The sequence below is a fragment of the Staurois parvus genome, unplaced genomic scaffold, assembly GCF_062004578.1.
Source record: "Staurois parvus isolate SC_StPar_1 unplaced genomic scaffold, SC_StPar_1.0 ptg000540l, whole genome shotgun sequence".
NCBI lineage: Eukaryota > Metazoa > Chordata > Amphibia > Anura > Ranidae > Staurois > Staurois parvus.
Window position 1 is genome coordinate 628,745 of NW_028318336.1, and position 21,077 is coordinate 649,821.

General features: G+C 44.1%; 2 protein-coding genes across 2 annotated transcripts in view; one reads left to right on the forward strand and one right to left on the reverse strand.

The window, feature by feature from the left end:
* The window catches only part of LOC149451418 (NUAK family SNF1-like kinase 1), a 63,032-nt gene extending 52,585 nt beyond the window's left edge, over nt 1-10,447 (forward strand). Inside the window, exons 5-7 of the mRNA XM_089690700.1 lie at nt 6,259-6,378; nt 7,452-7,584; nt 9,276-10,447. Coding sequence (XP_089546826.1) covers nt 6,259-6,378; nt 7,452-7,584; nt 9,276-10,240 — 1,218 coding nt within the window. The 3' untranslated portion in view covers nt 10,241-10,447. The remainder of the gene's footprint in view (nt 1-6,258; nt 6,379-7,451; nt 7,585-9,275) is intronic.
* Nucleotides 1-21,077, reverse strand: part of LOC149451417 (uncharacterized) — a 502,187-nt gene that overhangs the window by 53,966 nt on the left and 427,144 nt on the right. The window lies entirely within an intron of this gene.

Consider the following 21,077-nt stretch of genomic DNA (forward strand, 5'->3'; position numbering starts at 1 on the left):
TGGTTTGACAACATTACGGAGATCCAGAGATTTGCCCAGTTTCATGCAGAATTTCATGTTTGCTTTTCGGCTGACCTCAGGTGGAAGGGGGATTATGGTGTGGGGTTGTGTTTTCAGGGGTTGGGCTTGGCCCCCTAGTTCCAGTGAAGGAAACTCTTAAGGTGTTAGCATATCAAGACATTTTGGACAATTTCATGCTCCCAACTTTGTGGGAAGAGTTTGGGGATGGCCCCTTCCTGTTCCAACATGACTGCGCACCAGTGCACAAAGCAAGGTCCATAAAGACATGGAGGAGCCAGTTTGGGGTGGAGGAACTTGACTGTCCTGCACAGAGTCCTGACCTCAACCCCATAGAACACCTTTGGGATGAATTAGAGCAGAGACTGCGAGCCAGGCCTTCTCCTCCGACATCAGTGCCTGACCTGACAAATGTGCTTCTGGAAGAATGGTCCAACCTTCCCATAGACACCCTCCTAAACCTTGTGGACGGCCTTCCCAGAAGAGTTGAAGCTGTTATAGCTGCAAAGGGCGGGGCCAACTCAATATTGAACCCTACGGACTAAGCCTGGGAGGTCATTAAAGTTCATGTGCGCGGAAAGGCAGGCCGACCAATACTTTTGGCCATATAGTGTATGTTGGCATATGTATCTCATATATAGCAGAAAAAGACAGCAGTACATCCAGTAGAGTTACAATGTTTGGGGGCTTTACTAATCTTCATGTCCAAAAATGATATTTCAAACGTCTAGAAATTCAAAAATGGCTCTGGGACTGAAGTGGTAATCTCCAGCGTTTGGAACAATACTGAATCTGGTTTGTGACAATGGTTCCCAGCATGCCATCCTATAGACGGGACGGGGCCCTTGCAAGAGACAAGAATGCAAATAGGCCTCCAGCTGCACACCCCGCCAACTCCTTAACGACCGCTTACTTTTTTTTTGTGCCAGTGATAAATGGTGGGAACGACTTAGCCAAGCCAGAGCCAAGAATTATCTTCTTTTTTTTTTTTACATATCAAACAGCTCGAGTGCAAATGGGCATAAACAGCTTAAAGACACATTAACGTCTAAAAATAACAGGGAGCTGCCATTGACTAACTTCCTGCTGTTCGGAAAGCCTTTTAAGGAAGGTATCGCAGGTTTCACATTGTGCAGAGGAATGCCGGGAATGTCTGTGTTTTAGTATTGTACCAGGGAAAGAAAAAGCAGCATTTAATTGGATCCTTCTTCAGTAATTCATCCTATTCCTGACAAATAGCAGGATGTATTAGCATTCCTGACATTTTCTTTTTTTCTAGGAAACAACTCCATTTCTTTCTGCAATTTGTCTCTTCTTGTTGTTGTTGTTGTGTCGGGGAAGGAATGCGTATAGAAGGGGATTGCCTACAACTGACCCCCTTGTTGTACTCATTTTAACATCATCATATTAAAACGTTTCTTCACTCGGTTTGAAAATTTTCTTTTAAAAAGTACACTTCCCTGATTGGAGGTCCAGCACTGTCCTTACCCAGGCGGGTCCTTCACCAGTTTTTGGGCCCCTGGTGCATGTTTAGTGTGCGAAGCTGGCTGTGTCTCTCTGCGGCTTTGGAGATTTGGAAAAGACAGAGAGCAACTTTTTTTTTAATTAAAATGGAACTTCACTCTCTCAATCAATACATGCATGGGGTGAGTTGGCCAAATTAGATGTCCATAATTAGGTCCATAGTCCCATGGAGGGGGTGAGGTCCAGCACTGTCCTTACCCAGGTGGATCTGTCACCAGCCTTTGGGTCCCTGGCGCATGTTTAGTGTGGGAAGCCGGTTGTGTCTCTGCAGTTTCATGGATCGAAATTTGGCCGGTTCAGTAGGGATCGTCTGAATTTCGATACGTGTTTGGCCGTGCCTGTTTGACAGAAGTTGATCATTAGATTGATTTTTGTCAAATGGACTTGTTGGACATTTTGTTCTTGATGGGTGGCTACGTTCTTACATACAGTGGGACCATGGAGATATAACATAGCCACCCTCTTATAGCAAAAACAAAGTTATTTGGAGATTTGGTGAAGGCAGAGAGCAACTTTTTTTAAATTAAAATGGAACTTCACTCTCTCAATCAATACATACATGGGGTGAGTTGTCAAAATTTGATGTCCATAATTAGGTCCATAGTCCCATGGGGGGGTGAGGTCCAGCACTGTCCTTACCCAGGCGGATCTGTCACCAGCCTTTGGGTCCTTGGCGCATGTTTAGTGTGGGAAACCGGTTGTTTCTCTGCAGTTTCATGGATCGAAATTTGGCCGGTTCAGTACGGATCGTCTGAATTTCGATACGTGTTTGGCCGTGCCTGTTCGACAGAAGTTGATCATTAGATTGATTTTTGTCAAATGGACTTGTTGGACATTTTTTCTTGATGGGTGGCTACGTTCTTACATACAGTGGGACCATGGAAAATGAACATAGCCACCCTCTTACAGCAAAAACAAAGTTATTTTGAGATTTAGAGAAGGCAGAGAGCAACTTTTTTTTTAATTAAAATGGAACCTCACTCTCTCAATCAATACATACATGGGGTGAGTTGTCAAAATTTGATGTCCATAATTAGGTCCATAGTCCCATGGGGGGGGGGGTGAGGTCCAGCACTGTCCTTACCCAGGTGGATCTGTCACCAGCCTTTGGGTCCTTGGCGCATGTTTAGTGTGGGAAACCGGTTGTTTCTCTGCAGTTTCATGGATCGAAATTTGGCCGGTTCAGTACGGATCGTCTGAATTTCAATACGTGTTTGGCCGTGCCTGTTCAACAGAAGTTGATGATTAGATCGCTTTTGTCAAATGGATTTGTTGGACATTTTTTCTTAATGGGTGGCTACGCTCTTACATACAGTGGGACCATGGAGAACAAACATAGCCACCCTCTAGCAGGAAATCAGATCACAGCAGCAAAAACAAAGTTATTTGGAGATTCGGAGACGGCAGAGCGCAACTTTTTTTTTTTTAATTAAAATGGAACTTCACTCTCTCAATCAATACATAGATAGGGTGAGTTGGCAAAATTAGATGTCCATAATTAGGTCCATAGTCCCACATGGGGGGGGGGGGGTGAAAGGTAAAAAGGGGCACGATGGAGGGGAGGGGGAAAAGGAAAGGGGGACAAAGGCCCATTGGTGGATCCAGTAGAAAGACTACAAAATGGTTAGTACCTCAAGGCAGCCTCCAAAGTAGACCATAAGCAGATCTCCAATGTCACATGTAAAAAAGGATTGAAAGAAGGCGCCTTCTTTCATTCCTTTTTTACTCTCTCAGTCAACACTGACTATTTTTAATCCTTAGGTTGCTAGCTTTTGTAAATAGATAGGAAGGTATATCATATTTACTTGTTTTAACATTTTTTAATGATTTCTTCAGTCATTTCCTGGTCTCTGACCTACGCAAATGATGGCATACATCCCAGGAGTCTTCAGGAGGGGAGGAGGAGTTTTATCAGCTAAGCACATCCTCCTGCCTGTGAGCCTGAGCTAAGGGCAGATGGATTCCAGGAAGTAAATGCTACATGAATCATCTGCCCTTACTCAAGGTGGCCTTGCACAGAAATGCTAGGGGGTGTGTGTGTCTAAACTGTATATGAACACCTAAAAAAACAAAAACACTATTTCATTAATTTGTAGTATTCAAAGCAAACTCACCCACCCATTCATGTCTCCATGCTTTATTTTGCTGAGAAAGTACTTTGAAAAACACTTCCTAGCATTTTTGCAAGTGGCCATCTTGAGTAAGGGCAGATGATTCATGTAGCATTTATTTCCTGAAATCTAGCTCAGGCACACAGGATATGCTTAGATGAGAAAACCCGTTTTCCTCTCCTGAAGACTCCTGGGATGTATGACATCATTTGCCTAGGCCAGAAACCAGGAAGTGACTGAAGAAATGGTTAAAAAAAAGTTTAAAACAAGTAAATATATTATACTGTCCTATCTATTTACTAATGCTAGCAGCATAAGGATTACAAACAGTCAGTGTTGATCGAAGTTCTGCTTTAACCACTTGCCGTCCGCCTGCTGTTTATAAACGGCAGGGCGGTGGCAGTCCAGGGGCGGATTGCCATTCATAAACGGCATCCGCCTTTTCTAGCTGTGTGCGCTCCCTGGGAGCGCGCAGCACCGCAATCCGGTGCCCGCTGTGTCCTCCGGACACAGTGAAACACCAATCGTCAGACAGGATCTCTGTACGAGGTCCCGATCATGTGATCACTGATTGGCCAATCAGTGATCACATGCAAAGTAGTAAGCAAGATGTCACTTGTGACATCATTGCTTACTATGTGTGAAATCTGTGAATGATCACAGAGGTCACATGGTACAAGCCTATTCACAACAGCCTTGTACCATGTGACAAGCTGTGACCAATCGCAGCTCACTCAGTACTTCTCAATGACTGCAAGAATGCAGACAGAGAGAAAGAGAAGTGATTGCTTTTACATCCTATATGGGTGTAAAAGCAATCAGTGTAAAAAAAAAAAAATCTTCATCACCCCCCACAAGTAGTACAGTGTCACCATGGTGACACTGTACTGCTAGGGTGACAGTATGTAAAAAAAAAATTAAAATAAAAAATAATAATATAAAAAAATAAAATAATGTAAAAAAAAAGTTTAAAAATTATAATTTTTGGTTATAAACTAATTTGGATTTTTTTTTTTTTTATTAAAAAAATAACGGAATAAATTTTGGGCAAGATTTATGATGAAATATTATTTATTTGCAAAATTTTATAAAAAAAAACACTTTGTTTCAAAATTTTTGGACTTTTTCATTTACATAGTAAAAAAAAATAGAAATCTCAGCGGTGAATAAATACCACCAAAATAAAGCTTTATCTGTCTCAAAAAAATGGCAAATGGGTACAGTGTTGCATGACCGCGCAATTGTCATTCAAAGTGTGATAGCGCTGAAAGCTGAAAATTGCTCTGGACAAGAAGGAGGTAAAAGTGTCCAAACAGGAAGTGGTTAAGAAAACAAGGACCACAAGCATATGTACTAGGGCTAAACAGTATACTACTCAAGACAAGTCCCATAAATAGCTGCACTGCTATAAATAATGCTCTTAAAATGTATTGAAAAATTCATAAAATACATGTACTGTATCAAAAGAGACCCCAACATGTGAAAAGTAAGAAAAAAACTTATATTTGTTTTCCAAGCATATCCACAAAAGCTTCTTGACCAAAAATGTACAGAATAGTGATGCCACCATGTCCACTAGTGTAGACAAGACAAGGGTCATGTACAGAATAGTGATGCCACCATGTCCACTAGTGTAGACAAGACAAGGGTCATGTACAGAATAGTGATGTCACCATGTCCACTAGTGTAGACAAGACAAGGGTCATGTACAGAATAGTGATGTCACCATGTCCACTAGTGTAGACAAGACAAGGGTCATGTACAGAATAGTGATGCCACCATGTCCACTAGTGTAGACAAGACAAGGGTCATGTACAGAATAGTGATGCCACCATGTCCACTAGTGTAGACAAGACAAGGGTCATGTACAGAATAGTGATGCCACCATGTCCACTAGTGTAGACAAGACAAGGGTCATGTACAGAATAGTGATGTCACCATGTCCACTAGAGTAGACAAGACAAGGGTCATGTACAGAATAGTGATGCCACCATGTCCACTAGTGTAGACAAGACCAGGGTCTTAAATGTCAGACATGGTTAAATATTCCTCATTAAAGCCCAACTGTGGACATGGGATCTCCACCTCCCCATAGGAGCACTACTGCATCCTTTCAAAGAAATAATTTTCCTTAGGAGATAATTTGATGCACATTTTGGTTACTTTGATTTGCCTCTTATTCACTCATGGAATAATTTCTGAGCTACATCAAGTTGTTTTCCGCAATAACTTTTTATGGGGCAAAAGGAACCAACAAAAGCTTGCCTGCATGAGCCCGTAGGGTGACTTTTTTGGAGTAGCGTTCCATTCTTCAAACACTTATTTAAATTCAAACCACATTTGGTAATAGGGCTGCTCACAATTCGGCACTGGCGATGCCGTGCACATCCAGACTCCTGTATGCAGCAAATTTGTTCTCTTTGATTGAATGAAACATGAAAATGCCTCTTTGAAAACCACAGGTGGCCTTGATCTCGGGATTCCAGCATAAACGTTTGGATCTAGGTGTTATATATTGTATATTAGGGATACGTGTTGTATTTTTCTTGTACTTTATTATGTGAAAAGATAGCAAATGACTACATTGCGTTGTCATTGTTTTAAGCTTGCAGATTTTGGACTTTCAAACCTGTATCATAAGAGCCGGGTCTTGGAAACATACTGCGGGAGTCCTCTCTACGCTTCTCCAGAAATTGTCAAGGGTCTTCCTTACCGTGGCCCAGAGGTAAGAACTTGGTTCTTAGTTGTCCTGCTTGCTACTTGCAAAATTTTCACTTTTTAATTTATCCAAAGACATGGTGGTAGGTTTATTGGGCCTAGTATGTGTATGTATGAATGTGAGTTAGGGAATTTAGACTGTACGCTCCTTGAGGGTCAGGGACTAATGTACAACATCTATGTAAAGCACTATATACAGTAAGTACCTGTAATAAACAAACAAATAAATACATTTTTAAAAAGTCACATAAAGGTCAAAGTGCCTATAAGCCCTGAATGACACTTAAGCCGGCCATAGAAGGATAAAAATTCAGCCAGTTCAGCAGGAACCAGATGGATTTCAATCCATCTACAGGCAGGCCGGTTGTACTAAGGTCCATCTATTGACTGACTTCAGTACAACCAGCCAGTTGGGTTTTTGTTGTGCGATTACTGCCGGCTATAACCTCCCACAGTGATCATTGTATTCTGCTAGTGCGGAAGGCTCCCCGCCAGCAGAACACAATAGCGCTGTGGGAGGGATTCCTCTATCAACAAAGTCGGGGAGACTGTGGTTGAAGGAAAGAAATTTGCATAATGTATGGCTAGCCGAAGTTTGCTAAATCTTTATATGTTATATGTTTTCTTTTTTTGAAAATAAAATACTCCACTCAAGATCCCTTGTGCAAGCAATGGACTGGCCCTCATGAGATGTCATGCAAATATAAAAAATGCCTTGATAGAGGACGTCATTCCGGAGAAGTGGGCGTTCCTAGGTATGCTGTATTTGCATACCGACTGCTCTAGGTAAAGGCCACATGTGAGGCCGAGCCTCCATGATTGGAAGAATTGAAATCCAGTGAATGAAAGGGGCATGCCAGGCTGGCGAGGAAGGCGCTAGATGATACTGTTCATCCTCCAGCAAAGAAATGAAAGGGGCTCTATCTGACTTCTAACGCAAACTGTGGGAAGCTCACAGTGTGCAGCGAAATCAGAATTTCAGTCCAGGAGAGGAACCTGTACAACTTTGCAAGTCTGAAGGGAAGGTCGGAGGTCAGATTAAGGCATGTTTGTTATATGTATTTGTTCTCATTTCTGCAGGTTGATTGCTGGGCTCTGGGAGTACTTCTCTATGCTCTGATCTATGGAACTATGCCATTCGACAACAGCAATTATAAAACATTAGCTGAACAGATCAGTAGTGGCCAGTACAGACAGCCTCCTCATCTATCAGGTAAGTGATGAATATTCACTGCGGATGTTAATAATAGGCCTATGTGAAGTCTTTAATAAAGTTATAAATTCTAAATTCAGTCCTTAAAATGAAAATGTACTTACCTCTTAATTTAATATGGAAGTTAGCTACATGTATTCTGATTTTTTTTCTGACATATTTCTGAAAACAATTATAGTTTTCTTTTTTCTATTGGAGACCTAAAAGTATTTTAATGTGCCCATGCAGCATCTGTATATTGGTAGAGTTATGGAACAAGATTGTTGAGGGTCATGACAGCATGGAATACTAGAAGGGATGGACAAGGGTCCTGACATTTCCAGAAGGGATGGGCAAGGGTCCTGACATTTCCAGAAGGGATGGGCAAGGGTCCTGACATTTCCAGAAGGGATGGGCAAGGGTCCTGACATTTCCAGAAGGGATGGGCAAGGGTCCTGACATTTCCAGAAGGGATGGGCAAGGGTCCTGACATTTCCAGAAGGGATGGGCAAGGGTCCTGACATTTCCAGAAGGGATGGGCAAGGGTCCTGACATTTCCAGAAGGGATGGGCAAGGGTCCTCACATTTCCAGAAGGGATGGGCAAGGGTGCTGACATTTCCAGAAAGGGTTGGGTAAGGGTCCTGACATTTCCAGAAGGGATGGGCAAGGATGCTGACATCATGGGGTAACAGAATTGGTGAATGAGGGTTTTGGCAGCGTGGAGTACCAGAAGGGGTGCTTGAGGGACCTAGCATCATGGGGTGCCAGAGGAAATTGGCAAGGGTTTGAGCTGCATGGGGTACCTGAAGGGATAGGCGAGGGTCCTTTCTGGATTTTTCAGAAAGAATGGTCGAGGCCACTGGCAGCATGGGGAGCTAGAAATGGTGGGTGAGGGTTTTGGCAGCATGGGATACCATAAGTGTTGGCTGAGGGATTTGGCAGCATGGAGTACCAGTAGGGGTGGTCAAGGGTCTTGGCATCATGGGGTACCAGAGAGAATTGGCAAGGGTTAAGGCAGTATGGAGTACCAGAAGGAATAGGTGAGGGCCCTTGCTGAATTTTTCAGAAAGAATGGTCGAGGGCACTGACAGCATGGGGAACCAGACGTGGTAGGTGAGGGTTTTGGCAGCATGGGATACCATAAGTGTTGGCTGAGGGATTTGGCAGAATGGGGTATCAGAAGGAGTGGTCAAGGGTCCTGGCAGCATGGGGTACCATTGGGAATTGGCAGGGGTAAGGACAATATACAGTACCAGAAGGGATGGATTTTCAGAAACAATGGTCAAGGGTGCTGACAACATGGGATGCCAGAAAAGGTGGGCAAGGATCTTAATATCAATGAGTACTAGAAGGGGTGGGAAAGGGTCTTAGTAGCAGAGTGCACTAGAAGGGGTGTGCAAGGGTCCTGGTAGTATAGGGTACCAGAAAGGATAGGTTAGGGTCCTAGCAGCATGGGTTACCCTAGGGTATGGACAGATCTCTTATTAATGACTTGGTTCATTAGACATTTTCACAGCTATACTAGATGAGGAGCCTGGAGTGGGAATGGGAGAAAGATAACCTTTATTTCTTCTTGGTGGTGGGATGCCTGCTTACCCAACTGCTATCTCACATCTGTAGCTTTCATCATTTTAGTAAAAGCCCAAGGTTGAATTGATTTATTTTTTTTTGGGCATGAAGAATTTTGGAATTAAAATATTTTTTTTTACAGGCGCCTGTGGATTGATTGACTGGATGCTGACAGTAAATCCAGCCAGGAGAGCAACTATTGAAGATATTGCCAATCACTGGTGGGTTAATTGGGGGTACGACACCATGGTATGTGACTGCCATCTTGTACCTGAATGTCAATCTCCTCTGTTAGCACGATACATCGAATGTCAGAACACACCTGGTTTCAAAAGCACAAAAACAGAACAAAGCAGAGTCCATTCCAGGGAAGATGAAGAATATGAAGGCTGCCTCAGAAAGTCCAAAAAGGAAAATGACATAAATCAGTCCCAACAAGAACTTGAACTTATTGCTTCTCGAAAGAAACCAAAGGGGATCTTGAAAAAAAGGAGCAGCTTTGACAGCTCATTATTAAACTCCTCAAATTTCTCTGAAAACTTGTCTCAGAATTGCATGGAGCTCAGCCAAGAAGTGAAAACCACGTCTGCCTACGAGTCTCACATATCAACGAATGTCGAATGCACTTTCAACAAGCCGAAAAAAGGAATTCTAAAAAAGACATATGAGAGGGAATCAGGATATTCATCTTCCCCGGAGAGAATAACGGCCTCAGAGTGCCAGAAGGCCTACCATAAAGTAGCAGAAGAAAAAACAAGGTCAGATAGATACACAAGGAGGAAAAAGGGCATTCTCAAAAAGAACGGACGATTTTCAACCAGTTTGGATCTACCCGCAGACTGTTCGTCCCTCCGGCTCTCAGACTCCATGGAAGACTTAATCTTCCCCACTGCAGAGGCTCCAAAGAGCCCTAGCCGGCCATCGAGTGTGATTAGCGATGACAGCTTTCTCTCCAGCGATTCCTTTGACCTGCTTGACATGACTTTTGAAACAAAGTCCCAACTTTTCTCTTACAGCCCGCACACCAGTTTCTACAGTTCTGAGGATGATGACACCTTGACGAGCAAGCTTAGGGAGAAGCTTTCCAATCGAAACCATAAACTATAACATTTCAGAGAGTGCGTTATTCTGGACTGAAATTACGACAAAGAAAGTAGCATCAAATAGACTAATTCAACCACTTCTGTGGAAAGTAAAGACTGTATTATATTTGTCATTTTATGTCATTTTATTTGTCAGTGGTGTTTTACAATCTCTGGTTTGTAGCAAGCATCATTCTTTGGCAATGGGCCAATAAAGCTGCTTTCCGATAAAGCTTGGATGGGGTGTGCCACCCTGTAGCCTAAACGTTTTGTGAGTCCATCAAATTAAATGTAAAGTAATGAAAGATCTCCCTAGTCGTAGCTGGTCACGTTCAGGTGGACTGGTTTTGTGACGGTGAAGACCTTCTATTCCGTTTCCAGATAACTTTCTTTAGCTCTATTGAGTGCTAGGAACACACCTCAGCATTTATAGCTTCATAAATAACTCCGGTTATCATGAAATGAGTTAAAGTAGATAGTGATTGATCCAAGAATATGATGGGAGATGTTAAAGTTTGTGTAACCCCCTGTCACGTTCCTGGTAGTGAGCCTGAAATGCAGAGGAAGGCCTCTCATACAGCTCTGGCTCAGGGGGAACAGCAACCACGAGAGCACGGTGAGGTATGAATGCCGTGATCAGTCCAGTGGTCTGTGTGGGTAATAGCCAAAGTCTTGCTGGAAGGATGCCTGGAACAGGACAGCTGGCGGTAGGCAGATGTCTCTGCAGAGCACACTGGCAGCAGGCAGACGTCATGGCAGAGCAGGTTGGTAATGGACAGGCAGGCAGCAAGTAGGCGTCATAGCAGAGCAGGCTGGTACCAGGCAAGTTGGTTAGGGCAGTATGGAGTACCAGAAGGAATAGGTGAGGGCCCTTGCTGAATTTTTCAGAAAGAATGGTCGAGGGCGCTGACAGCATGGGGGACCAGACGTAGTGGGTGAGGGTTTTGGCAGCATGGGATACCATAACTGTTGGCTGAGGGATTTGGCAGCATGGGGTACCAGAAGGGGTGGTCAAGGGTCCTGGCAGCATGGGGTACCATTGGGAATTGGCAGGGGTAAGGACAGTATGCAGTACCAAAAAGGATAGGCAAGGGATGGATTTTCAGAAACAATGGTCAAGGGTGCTGATAACATGGGATACCAGAAGCGGTTGGGGAAGGATCTTAATATCAATGAGTACTAGAAGGGGTGGGCAAGGGTCTTAGCAGCAGAGTGTACGAGAAGGGGTGGGCAAAGGTCTTAGTAGCAGAGTGTACTAGAAGGGGTGTGCAAGGGTCCTGGTAGTATAGGGTACCAGAAAGGATAGGTTAGGGTCCTAGCAGCATGGGTTACCTTAGGGCAGTGTTTCTCAACTCCAGTCCTCATGGACCCCCAACAGGTTATGTTTTCAGGATTTCCCTCAGATGAAACAGCTGTGGTAATTACTAAGGCAGTGAAACTGATCAAATCACCTGTGCAAAATAATGGAAATCCTGAAAATATGACCTGTTGGGGGTCCATGAGGACTGGAGTTGAGAAACACTGCCTTAGGGTATGGGCAGATCTCTTATTAATGACTTGGTTCATTGGACATTTTCACAGCTGTCTGGCAGCAGGCAGATGAACCAGGTGAAGATGTGCTGGACTGCAGAGCTGTAACAGGCTGGATGAGCAGGATTCAGGGTCAAGCATAAACGGTAGATGAGAGAGAAGTCGGGTCACAGGCCAGTGTTAGCAATGGTAGAGGCAGATCAGGCAAAGGCAGTGGGCAGAGGTAGAATCCAGGGAACAAGCCGAGGTCAGGGCAGGTAGCAAACAAGTGGAGTCAGAAGCAAGCCGAGTCAAGATCAGAGGTCAAACACAGGAATCGGGATATACACACACAGAAGCTGCAGACCAAACAGCAATTAGCCAGTGCAGTAGCTCCATTTAAATAGGCAGTTTGGTGCCAGCCTTGGTGACAGGTGACTAGTGCGCATGCGCAGCGCTGCTGTTAGAAACCACGGGGCCCCAGACAGCCAACCTGGCAGGCCCCCCCAAAAAAGAAAACACAGTTTACTAGGCTTCAGTTATGAATGAACAAAGTGAGTGATCGATACTGATCACTCATTGTGTTCATTCATGAAGGAAAGGGGCTGGTAAAATGTTACACATTTACAGGACCCTTCCTGTAAGGGTAGGAAGGAGGGGAGGGAAGCCAGCAGCACTGTGGGGGTGGGGGCACACAAGGAGGAAGCATGGGGAAGTGTACGGTGCACAGGGAGGGTGATAAGGTGCTACGATGGGGGGAAATTACTGGAACCAATCCCATGTATGGCTCTCTCTGCAGCAGCTGAACGCCACGGGGAGGAATAGGAGAAGAAGCTGGCTTTCAGCTGCTGCAGACAGAGCCATACAGGGGATCAGTTCCAGTATTTGCACCCACTCTGTGCCGATCACCCTCCCTCAGTTCCGATCACTCATTGTGTTCATTCACGAAGGAAAGGGGCTTGTAAAATGTTACACATTTACAGGACCCTTCCTGTAAGAGTATGAAGGAGGGGAGGGAAGCCAGCAGCACTGCGGGGGTGGGGGCACACAGGGAGGAAGCATGGGGAAGTGTACGGTGCACAGGGAGGGTGATAAGGTGCTACGATGGGGGGAAATTCTGGAACCAATCCCATGTATGGCTCTCTCTGCAGCAGCTGAACACCACGGGGAGGAATAGGAGAAGAAGCTGGCTTTCAGCTGCTGCAGACAGAGCCATACAGGGGATCAATTCCAGTATTTGCACCCACTCTGTGCCGATCACCCTCCCTGCCCACATCTGATTCACCCAGCTGCCTGGGCCCCCTATAGGAGGACTGGTGGTACCCCTTTATCCACGGCCCTGCGCATGCGCGCGCCTATGCACATATCTGTGCACATCTGCCTAGTCACTTGCCTTTCTGCGCATGTGCATATGTATGCACTGTGAAACTTCACCTGCACTATGGGCAAGCCTCCCCCCCCCCAAGTTCTAATTATATAATCTGATCATTGTGGGCCCATGAAGTCTGGAATGGGTGTCAGTTGTTCGAGTTGCAATGGTGAGGTGTGAATTGTCAAATTGCCCTGGTGGAGATTTTACAATTGCATTTTATGGCTTGATGTCACGACTGACGCATGTTCCTGACACTCATTAGAGCTAAAGAAGCTACTTGGATAAGTAGTAAAATGCCTTTAACATGGCAGAATAAGTGCGGCTGAATGTGACTAAATACTACGAGGTGTATTATGACCTGGACAAATGAGAACCTTCACAGACATACTGGGAAATGCCACATAAACTGGTAAAATGTGCTACACCAAACCAAGGCTGCTGTCAGTAAAGGGGGACTGTGATAATGCCTTACCCTAGGTTCACATATATGCAGCCGTGCGGGCCGCGTTTTGCACGGGCACCAGAGCCCATTCATTTGAATGGACTCCCGTGCCCCATGACACGCAGGAAAGAAGTCACTGCACTTCTTCTGAAAACGCAGCCCGCGCGGGAACCTCAATTCCCAGTACGGTTGCGTTTTCCAGTGCGGGCAGTGTGCCATTAGAACTAATGGCACCCGCCCGCGGGTCCACATTCCTCTGTGCGGATGGTGTGGCTGCACGGATTTTCGTGCAGATCCGCAGCTGCACCACCCGCACAGATGTGAACCTAGCCTTAAGCTGGCCATAGATTGGTAGAATTTTATAGTGAATGCAGGGTCCAGGGAGAGCGGATATAGTGAATGCAGGGTCCAGGGAGAGCGGATATAGTGAATGCAGGGTCCAGGGAGACCAGATATAGTGAATGCACGGTCCAGGGAGACCGGATATAGTGAATGCAGGGTCCGGGGAGACCAGATATAGTGAATGCAGGGTCCGGGGAGACCAGATATAGTGAATGCAGGGTCTGGGGAGACCAGATATAGTGAATGCAGGGTCCGGGGAAAGCAGATATAGTGAATGCAGGGTCCGGGAAGACCGAATATAGTGAATGCAGGGTCCGGGGAGACCAGATATAGTGAATGCAGGGTCCAGGGAGAGCGGATATAGTGAATGCAGAGACCAGGGAGACCAGACATAGTGAATGCAGGGTCCAGGGAGACCGGACATAGTGAATGCAGGGTCCGGGGAGAGCGGATATAGTGAATGCAGGGTCCAGGGAGACCGGATATAGTGAATGCAGGGTCCGGGGAGAGCAGATATAGTGAATGCAGGGTCTGGGGAGACCAGATATAGTGAATGCAGGGTCCGGGGAGACCAGATATAGTGAATGCAGGGTCTGGGGAGACCAGATATAGTGAATGCAGGGTCCGGGGAAAGCAGATATAGTGAATGCAGGGTCCGGGAAGACCGGATATAGTGAATGCAGGGTCCGGGAAGACCGGATATAGTGAATGCAGGGTCTGGGGAGAGCAGATATAGTGAATGAAGGGGCCAGGGAGACCGGATATAGTGAATGCAGGGTCCGGGGAGACCGGATATAGTGAATTCAGGGTCCAGGGAGACCAGATATAGTGAATGCAGGGTCTGGGGAGACCAGATATAGTGAATGCAGGGTCCAGGGAGACCAGATATACTGAATGCAGGTTCCGGGGAGACCGGATATAGAGAATGCAGGATCCGGGGAGACCGGATATAGTGAATTCAGGGTCCAGGGAGACCAGATATAGTGAATGCAGGGTCCGGGGAGACCAGATATAGTGAATGCAGGGTCCAGGGAGACCAGATATACTGAATGCAGGGTCCGGGGAGACCGGATATAGTGAATGCAGGGTCCGGGGAGACCAGATATAGCGAATGCCGAGTCCGGGGAGACTGGATATAGTGAATGCAGGGTCCGGGGAGACCAGATATAGCGAATGCAGGGTCCGGGGAGACCAGATATAGTGAATGCAGGTCCAGGGTTTAGTAACACTTTAACTCAGTATTCACAATTGGTATGTCAGATCCATCAGCACCATGTCCAAAAATAATCATGTATAAATAGAAACAAAGGCATGAAGGACTTTATAGGTGCTTATATACCCTCAGGATGAAAACAACTTTGACACACTATATGTATAAAAATATAAGTTTTTATTACACATAATAAAATAGAACATACACACCCTCCCATAAAATCAGTTAAGAGAATGAGCCCTTCAGTACAGTGAATCCCATATCACACTTCCCTATGTTAACAATAGCAGACCATGATCTAAAGGTCAACAGTATAATGAGCATAGATCAGGGATGGTGATGTGATGGTAATTCTCAACACGTTTCGCCGAATTGGCTTCTTCAGGGGTTCAAAGGAAGGGAATACTGTGGATACAGAAGGAATCATAATACAGTATATTCCAACACTGGTTCATTTATTTCACATAAAAAAACTAGATGCCAACATAAGTTAACCCTATTATAACTGACACAAATCGATATAATTATAATTATGATAATGTGAATGACCAATACCGATGGCTGCTCAGAATATAAAACTCGACCCCGAGAGAGAGAGGCGGGTACAATGGCCCCCGGGGCCAAGCCACACACAGGGGCACACACACTACACTGCCCAAGGAAATGGAGACTCCTATCTCATTATTATTATTATACAGGATTTATAGAGCGCCAACAGTTTGCTCAGCACTTTACAATATAAAGGGAGAACAATACAATAAAATATACATCAATCAGCCATAACATTATGACCATTGACAGATTAAATGAATAACATTGATTATCTTGGTGGGATATATTAGGCAGGAAGTGAACATGTTATCCCTGAAGCTGTGTGTTGAAATTGTACGGGGTTAGGTTAGGCTGCCCATGCTGACCCGTGGCCACAGCCAGAAGTGCCGACAATGAACATCAGAACTGGAGCACAAAGAAATGGCAGAAGCTGACCTAGTCTGATGTGGATGGTCGGGTGCATGTGCATCACTTACCTGGGGAAGAGATGGCACCAGGATGCAGTATGGGAAGAAGACAAGCCGGTGGAGGCAGTGTGATGCCTTGGGCCAGTCTTTCTTCACTGGGGTGCCTTGAGGCTTCTTCAGGGGTGCCTTGGCAAAATGTCTAAAAATTGCCCAAAACTTGTCTACAAGCCAGCGGGTGAAACAAGCCGGCCTTTTAGTTACACAAAGCCTCAGGTTTTCATTGTGCACCATTACGACCTTCTAGCCACCCGCGTCCTGACAACCAATGACATCATCAGTTGATAAGGAGGATGTCAGCTGCCTGCACAACATCCTAGTTTGACCCTCCTCCGCCCCTCTCCATCAGTGCTGGGGTCACAATAGCTCAGTGATGGAGAAAAACTGATGGAGAAGAGAAACACTGGAATACTAGTCAGTACCAGTGTGCAAAAGTGTATTTGCTTTGGAAGAATAAATCACCTCTAATGTTGGGTGTCCTATATGTGTGGATGTTGCTGCATTATATAAAACTAATACAATAGTTTTTCACATTTTAGAATGGGACGCCTCAAGACTATCCATGATTTTAACCCCTTCCATACTGGGCACTTTTACCCCCTTCCTGCCCAGGCCATTTTTCAGGTTTCAGCGCTCTCACACTTTGAATGACAATTGCACGGTCATACAACATCGTACCCAAACTAAAATTTTATCATTTTCTTCACACAACCAGAGCTTTCTTTTGGTGGTATTTAACCATTAGCCGCCCGGCCAATGGCCGTTTGGCGGCTTCAAAAGTGCATCGGCATTCCGGGTACACGCCATTTGGCGTGCACCCGCACATGCGCAGTTTGCGCTAATGCAGAGCCTCGCAGCGGCGCGATCTGTCACCGGCCGTGTACCTCGGACACGGCCGATGACAGATCTGAGTACCGGCCCCCATTGAAGGTACCATGTGACCTGCTGTGACCAATCACAGCAGGTCACATGACAGTTGTATACAATGGATGGCTTCATTCATGCCATCCATTGTATACTACTGACTAGCTGTGAATGGTCACAGCTAATCACATGCACATGTCATGTGATTAGCTGTGACCAAATCACGGCTAAGCACAAAAAAAAAAAACCTGAATGAATCGATTTCATTCAGGTAAATGCTTGCTTATAGCAAAGTAATTCTTTGCTATAAGCAAATTGTGTAAAAAAAAAAAATAAATACTGATCACTTTCCCACAGTAGTACAATGTTACTATCGTAACATTGTACTACTTTGGTCATAGTAAAATATGAAAAAAAATCTTAAAAAAAATAAAAAAAATGTAATAAAAAATTAAAAATAATAAAAAAATTAAAAAAAATATATATATATATTTTTTTTTCATACTGTCACCAGTCATTGTCCCTGTTCACCGCCATGCCAGTTATATGATGACGCTGTACTGCACTGGTGACAGTATGTAAAAAAAAAAATAGTGAAAATAATTTTTTAAATTTTTAAATTTTCCGAAAAATTATGACAAAAAAAATACAACTTCAAAAAACTTGCCATTCCTCTTATGAAGTACATCGGACTGTCTACTCTGCAAAAAGGGTTCATTTGGGGATATCTGTACTGTTCTGACATTCTTGGACCTCAAGAAATTAGATTGGCTGTCAGTACTTCAGGATTGATCAATATTCAGATCTATCCCATAGTTTGTAAACACTATAACTTTCCTACAAACTAAATAATACATCCTAATTTGGGTTATTTTCACCAAAGACATGTAGCAGAATACATCTCGGCCTAAATTTATGAAGAACAATTATTTATTTGTAAACTTTTATAAAAGAAACAAAGAAAAACGTGTTTTTTTTCAAAATTTTTGGTCTTTTTTTGTTAATTTAGCAAAAAATAAAAACCCCAGCGGTGATTAAATACCACCAAAAGAAAGCTCTAGTTGTGTGAAGAAAATGATAAAATTTTAGTTTGGGTACAATGTTGTATGACCGCGCAATTGTCATTCAAAGTGTGAGAGCGCTGAAACCTGAAAATTGGCCTGGGCAGGAAGGGGGTAAAATTGCCCGGTATTGAAACGGTTAACCATTTGCCGCCCGCCCTATGGCCGAGAAATGTCATCAGAATGTCAGAACATTACAGATATCCCCCAAATGACCACTTTTTGCAAAGTAGATAGTCCGACGTATTTCATAAGAGGCATGGCGAGTTTTTGAAGTTATAATTTTTTTGTCATAATTTTTCAGAAAATTAAAAAATTAAAAAAATAATTTTCACTATTTTTTTTTTACATACTGTCACCAGTGCAGTACAGCGTCATCATATAACTGACATGGCGGTGATCAGGGACACTGACTGGTGACAGTACAAAAAAAATTATAATTTTTTAAAAAAAAAATTTATTAAATTATTAGTTTTAATTTTTTATTAAATTTTTTCTCTTTTTTAAGATTTTTTTTCATATTTCACTATGACAAAGTAGTATAATGTTACCATAGTAACATTGTACTACTTTGGGGAAGTGATCAAAGGACTGTCCCCTCGTACGCTGTCTGTCTTTGTTGTACTGTGCCATGTATTGTCCCCCCCTATTGTACAGCGCTGAGCAAACCCTTTGGCGCTATATAAACTCGTAGTAATAATAATAATAATAATAAAGGGTGCCTTGCCTGAAAAAAGGTTGAGAAACACAGCCTTGGGCAATGTTCTGCTGGGAAACCTTGGGTCCTGCCATTCATGTGGATGCTACTTGACACGTACCACCTACCGAAACATTGTTGGGGACCAAATCCACCCATTCATGGAAATGGTATTTGATGGCAGTGGCCTCTTTCAACAGGATAATGCTCCCTCCCACACTGCAAAAATGGTTCAAAAATGGTTTGAGGAACGCAACAATGAGCTTGAGGGCTTGACTTGTCCTCCACTTTCTCCAGATCTCAATTTAATGAAGTATCTGTGTGATGTGCTAGAAAATAAAGTCTGGTCCGTGGAGGCCTACCTCCCAACTTACAGGGTTTAAAGGATCTGCTACTGACGGCTTGGTGCCAGATACCACATCATACCTTCAGAGGTCTACTGCAGTCCATGCCTTGGTGGGTCAGGGCTGTTTTGGTAAAAGGAGGACCTACTCAATATTAGATGGGTCATCTAATGGGTAAGTTGAATTTAAAATAGAGGGACAGGCTTGCTTTATATTATAATGCAGGACAAACACTTCACATGCTACGCCACACAAACACTAGATGAGGCTTAGAGATGGAATGGTTTAATTCTTTCTAAGTCAAAGGAAATTGTTTAACAAAATATGGAAATGCCAGTGCATTCCAACCAGGGAGAGAATATAAATAATGGGATTGAGATTCACTTTGTTCTGCCAGACAAAAAAGTATAAAACAATGACTCTTTTTGAGGAAGTGAAAAGAAAACAAGTCTCCTCTGGCTTGGACCTTATCTTGAGTAGAGAAGTGGAATGCCACCCATGTTGATATTTTGATGTGATCTAGCTTTCACAAACCAAAAAAAAAAAAATTATATATACATACAGTATCTCCCAGAAGTGAGTCCACCCCTCATATTCTTTTCATGTGAAGAAGTTATTCTTTGCTACAATGTGACGTAGTCAGTGTACAGCTTGTATAACATGTACATTTGCTGTCCCCTCAAAATAACTCAACACACCGCCATTAATGTCTAAACCGCTGGCAACAAAAGTGAGTCCACCCCTAAGTGACAAGGTCCAAATTGGGCCCGAAGTGTCAATATTTTGTGTGGCCGCCATTATTTTCCAGCACTGCCTTAACCCTCTTGGGCATGGAGTTCAGCAGAGCTTCACAGGTTGCCACAGGTTGTCCTCTTCCACTCCTCCATGATGTCATCACGGAGCTGGTAGATGTTAGAGACCTTGCGCTCCTCCACCTTCCGTTTGAGGATGCCCCACAGATGCTCAATAGGGTTTAGGTCTGGAGACATGCTTGGCCAGTCCATCACCTTTACCCTCAGCTTCGTTAGCAAGGCAGTGGTCGTCTTGGAGGTGTGTTTGGGGTCGTTATCATGTTGGAATATTGCCCTGCGGCCCAGTCTCCAAAGAGAGGGGATCATGCTCTGCTTCAGTATGTCACAGTACATGTTGGCATTCATGGTTCCCTCAATGAACTGTAGCTCCTCACTGCCGGCAGCACTCATGCAGTCCCAGACCATGACACTACCACCACCATGCTTGACTGTAGGCAAGACACACATTTCCACTTAGGGGGGGACTCACTTTTGTTGCCAGCGGTTTAGACATGAATGGCTGTGTGTTGAGTTATTTTGAGGGGACAACAAATTTACATGTTATACAAGCTGACAAAGTCACATTGTAGCAAAGTGTCATTTCTTCAGTGTTGTCACATGAAAAGATAGAACAAAATATTTACAAACACGTGAGGGGTGGACTCACTTCTGTGAGATACTGTATATATATATATATATATATATATATATATATAATTTTTTTTCCTGCACTGTCACCTTGTCACATGGGCTTTCAATGGTGACTACAAGTGGTAGATTAAACACCCTCTGCAAGTATGCCCAGCTGTTGTGACCATCAGCAAAATGCCATTGCCCAAGTGCACGTAGGCAGGAAAAAAGATTCAAGGAGGCTGCAGGAGATCAGCAGCTCTGAAGTGCAACAAGTTTTCAAATGTCATTCAGTTAGGGTTTACATCCACTTTCAAAACTATCTAAAGTCAAAACTGCAGCATCGGTGTGAGTTGGCTCTAAGACCGAGAACTGAGCGATCACATGACCGCTGATTGCTCAGTTCTGTCAGTCACTGCTCTCTGCTCTCCTCCACTGGAGCATTGGGAGGGGAAAGGGAGGGTTCATTGCAGGGGTGGACTGACAACTCATGGGGCCCCCAGGCAATAGGGGATCATGGGGCCCCTGTGTCAAAGCACATCCTAAAAAGTCTATAAAAAAGGTAACAAGGGTATTTCATG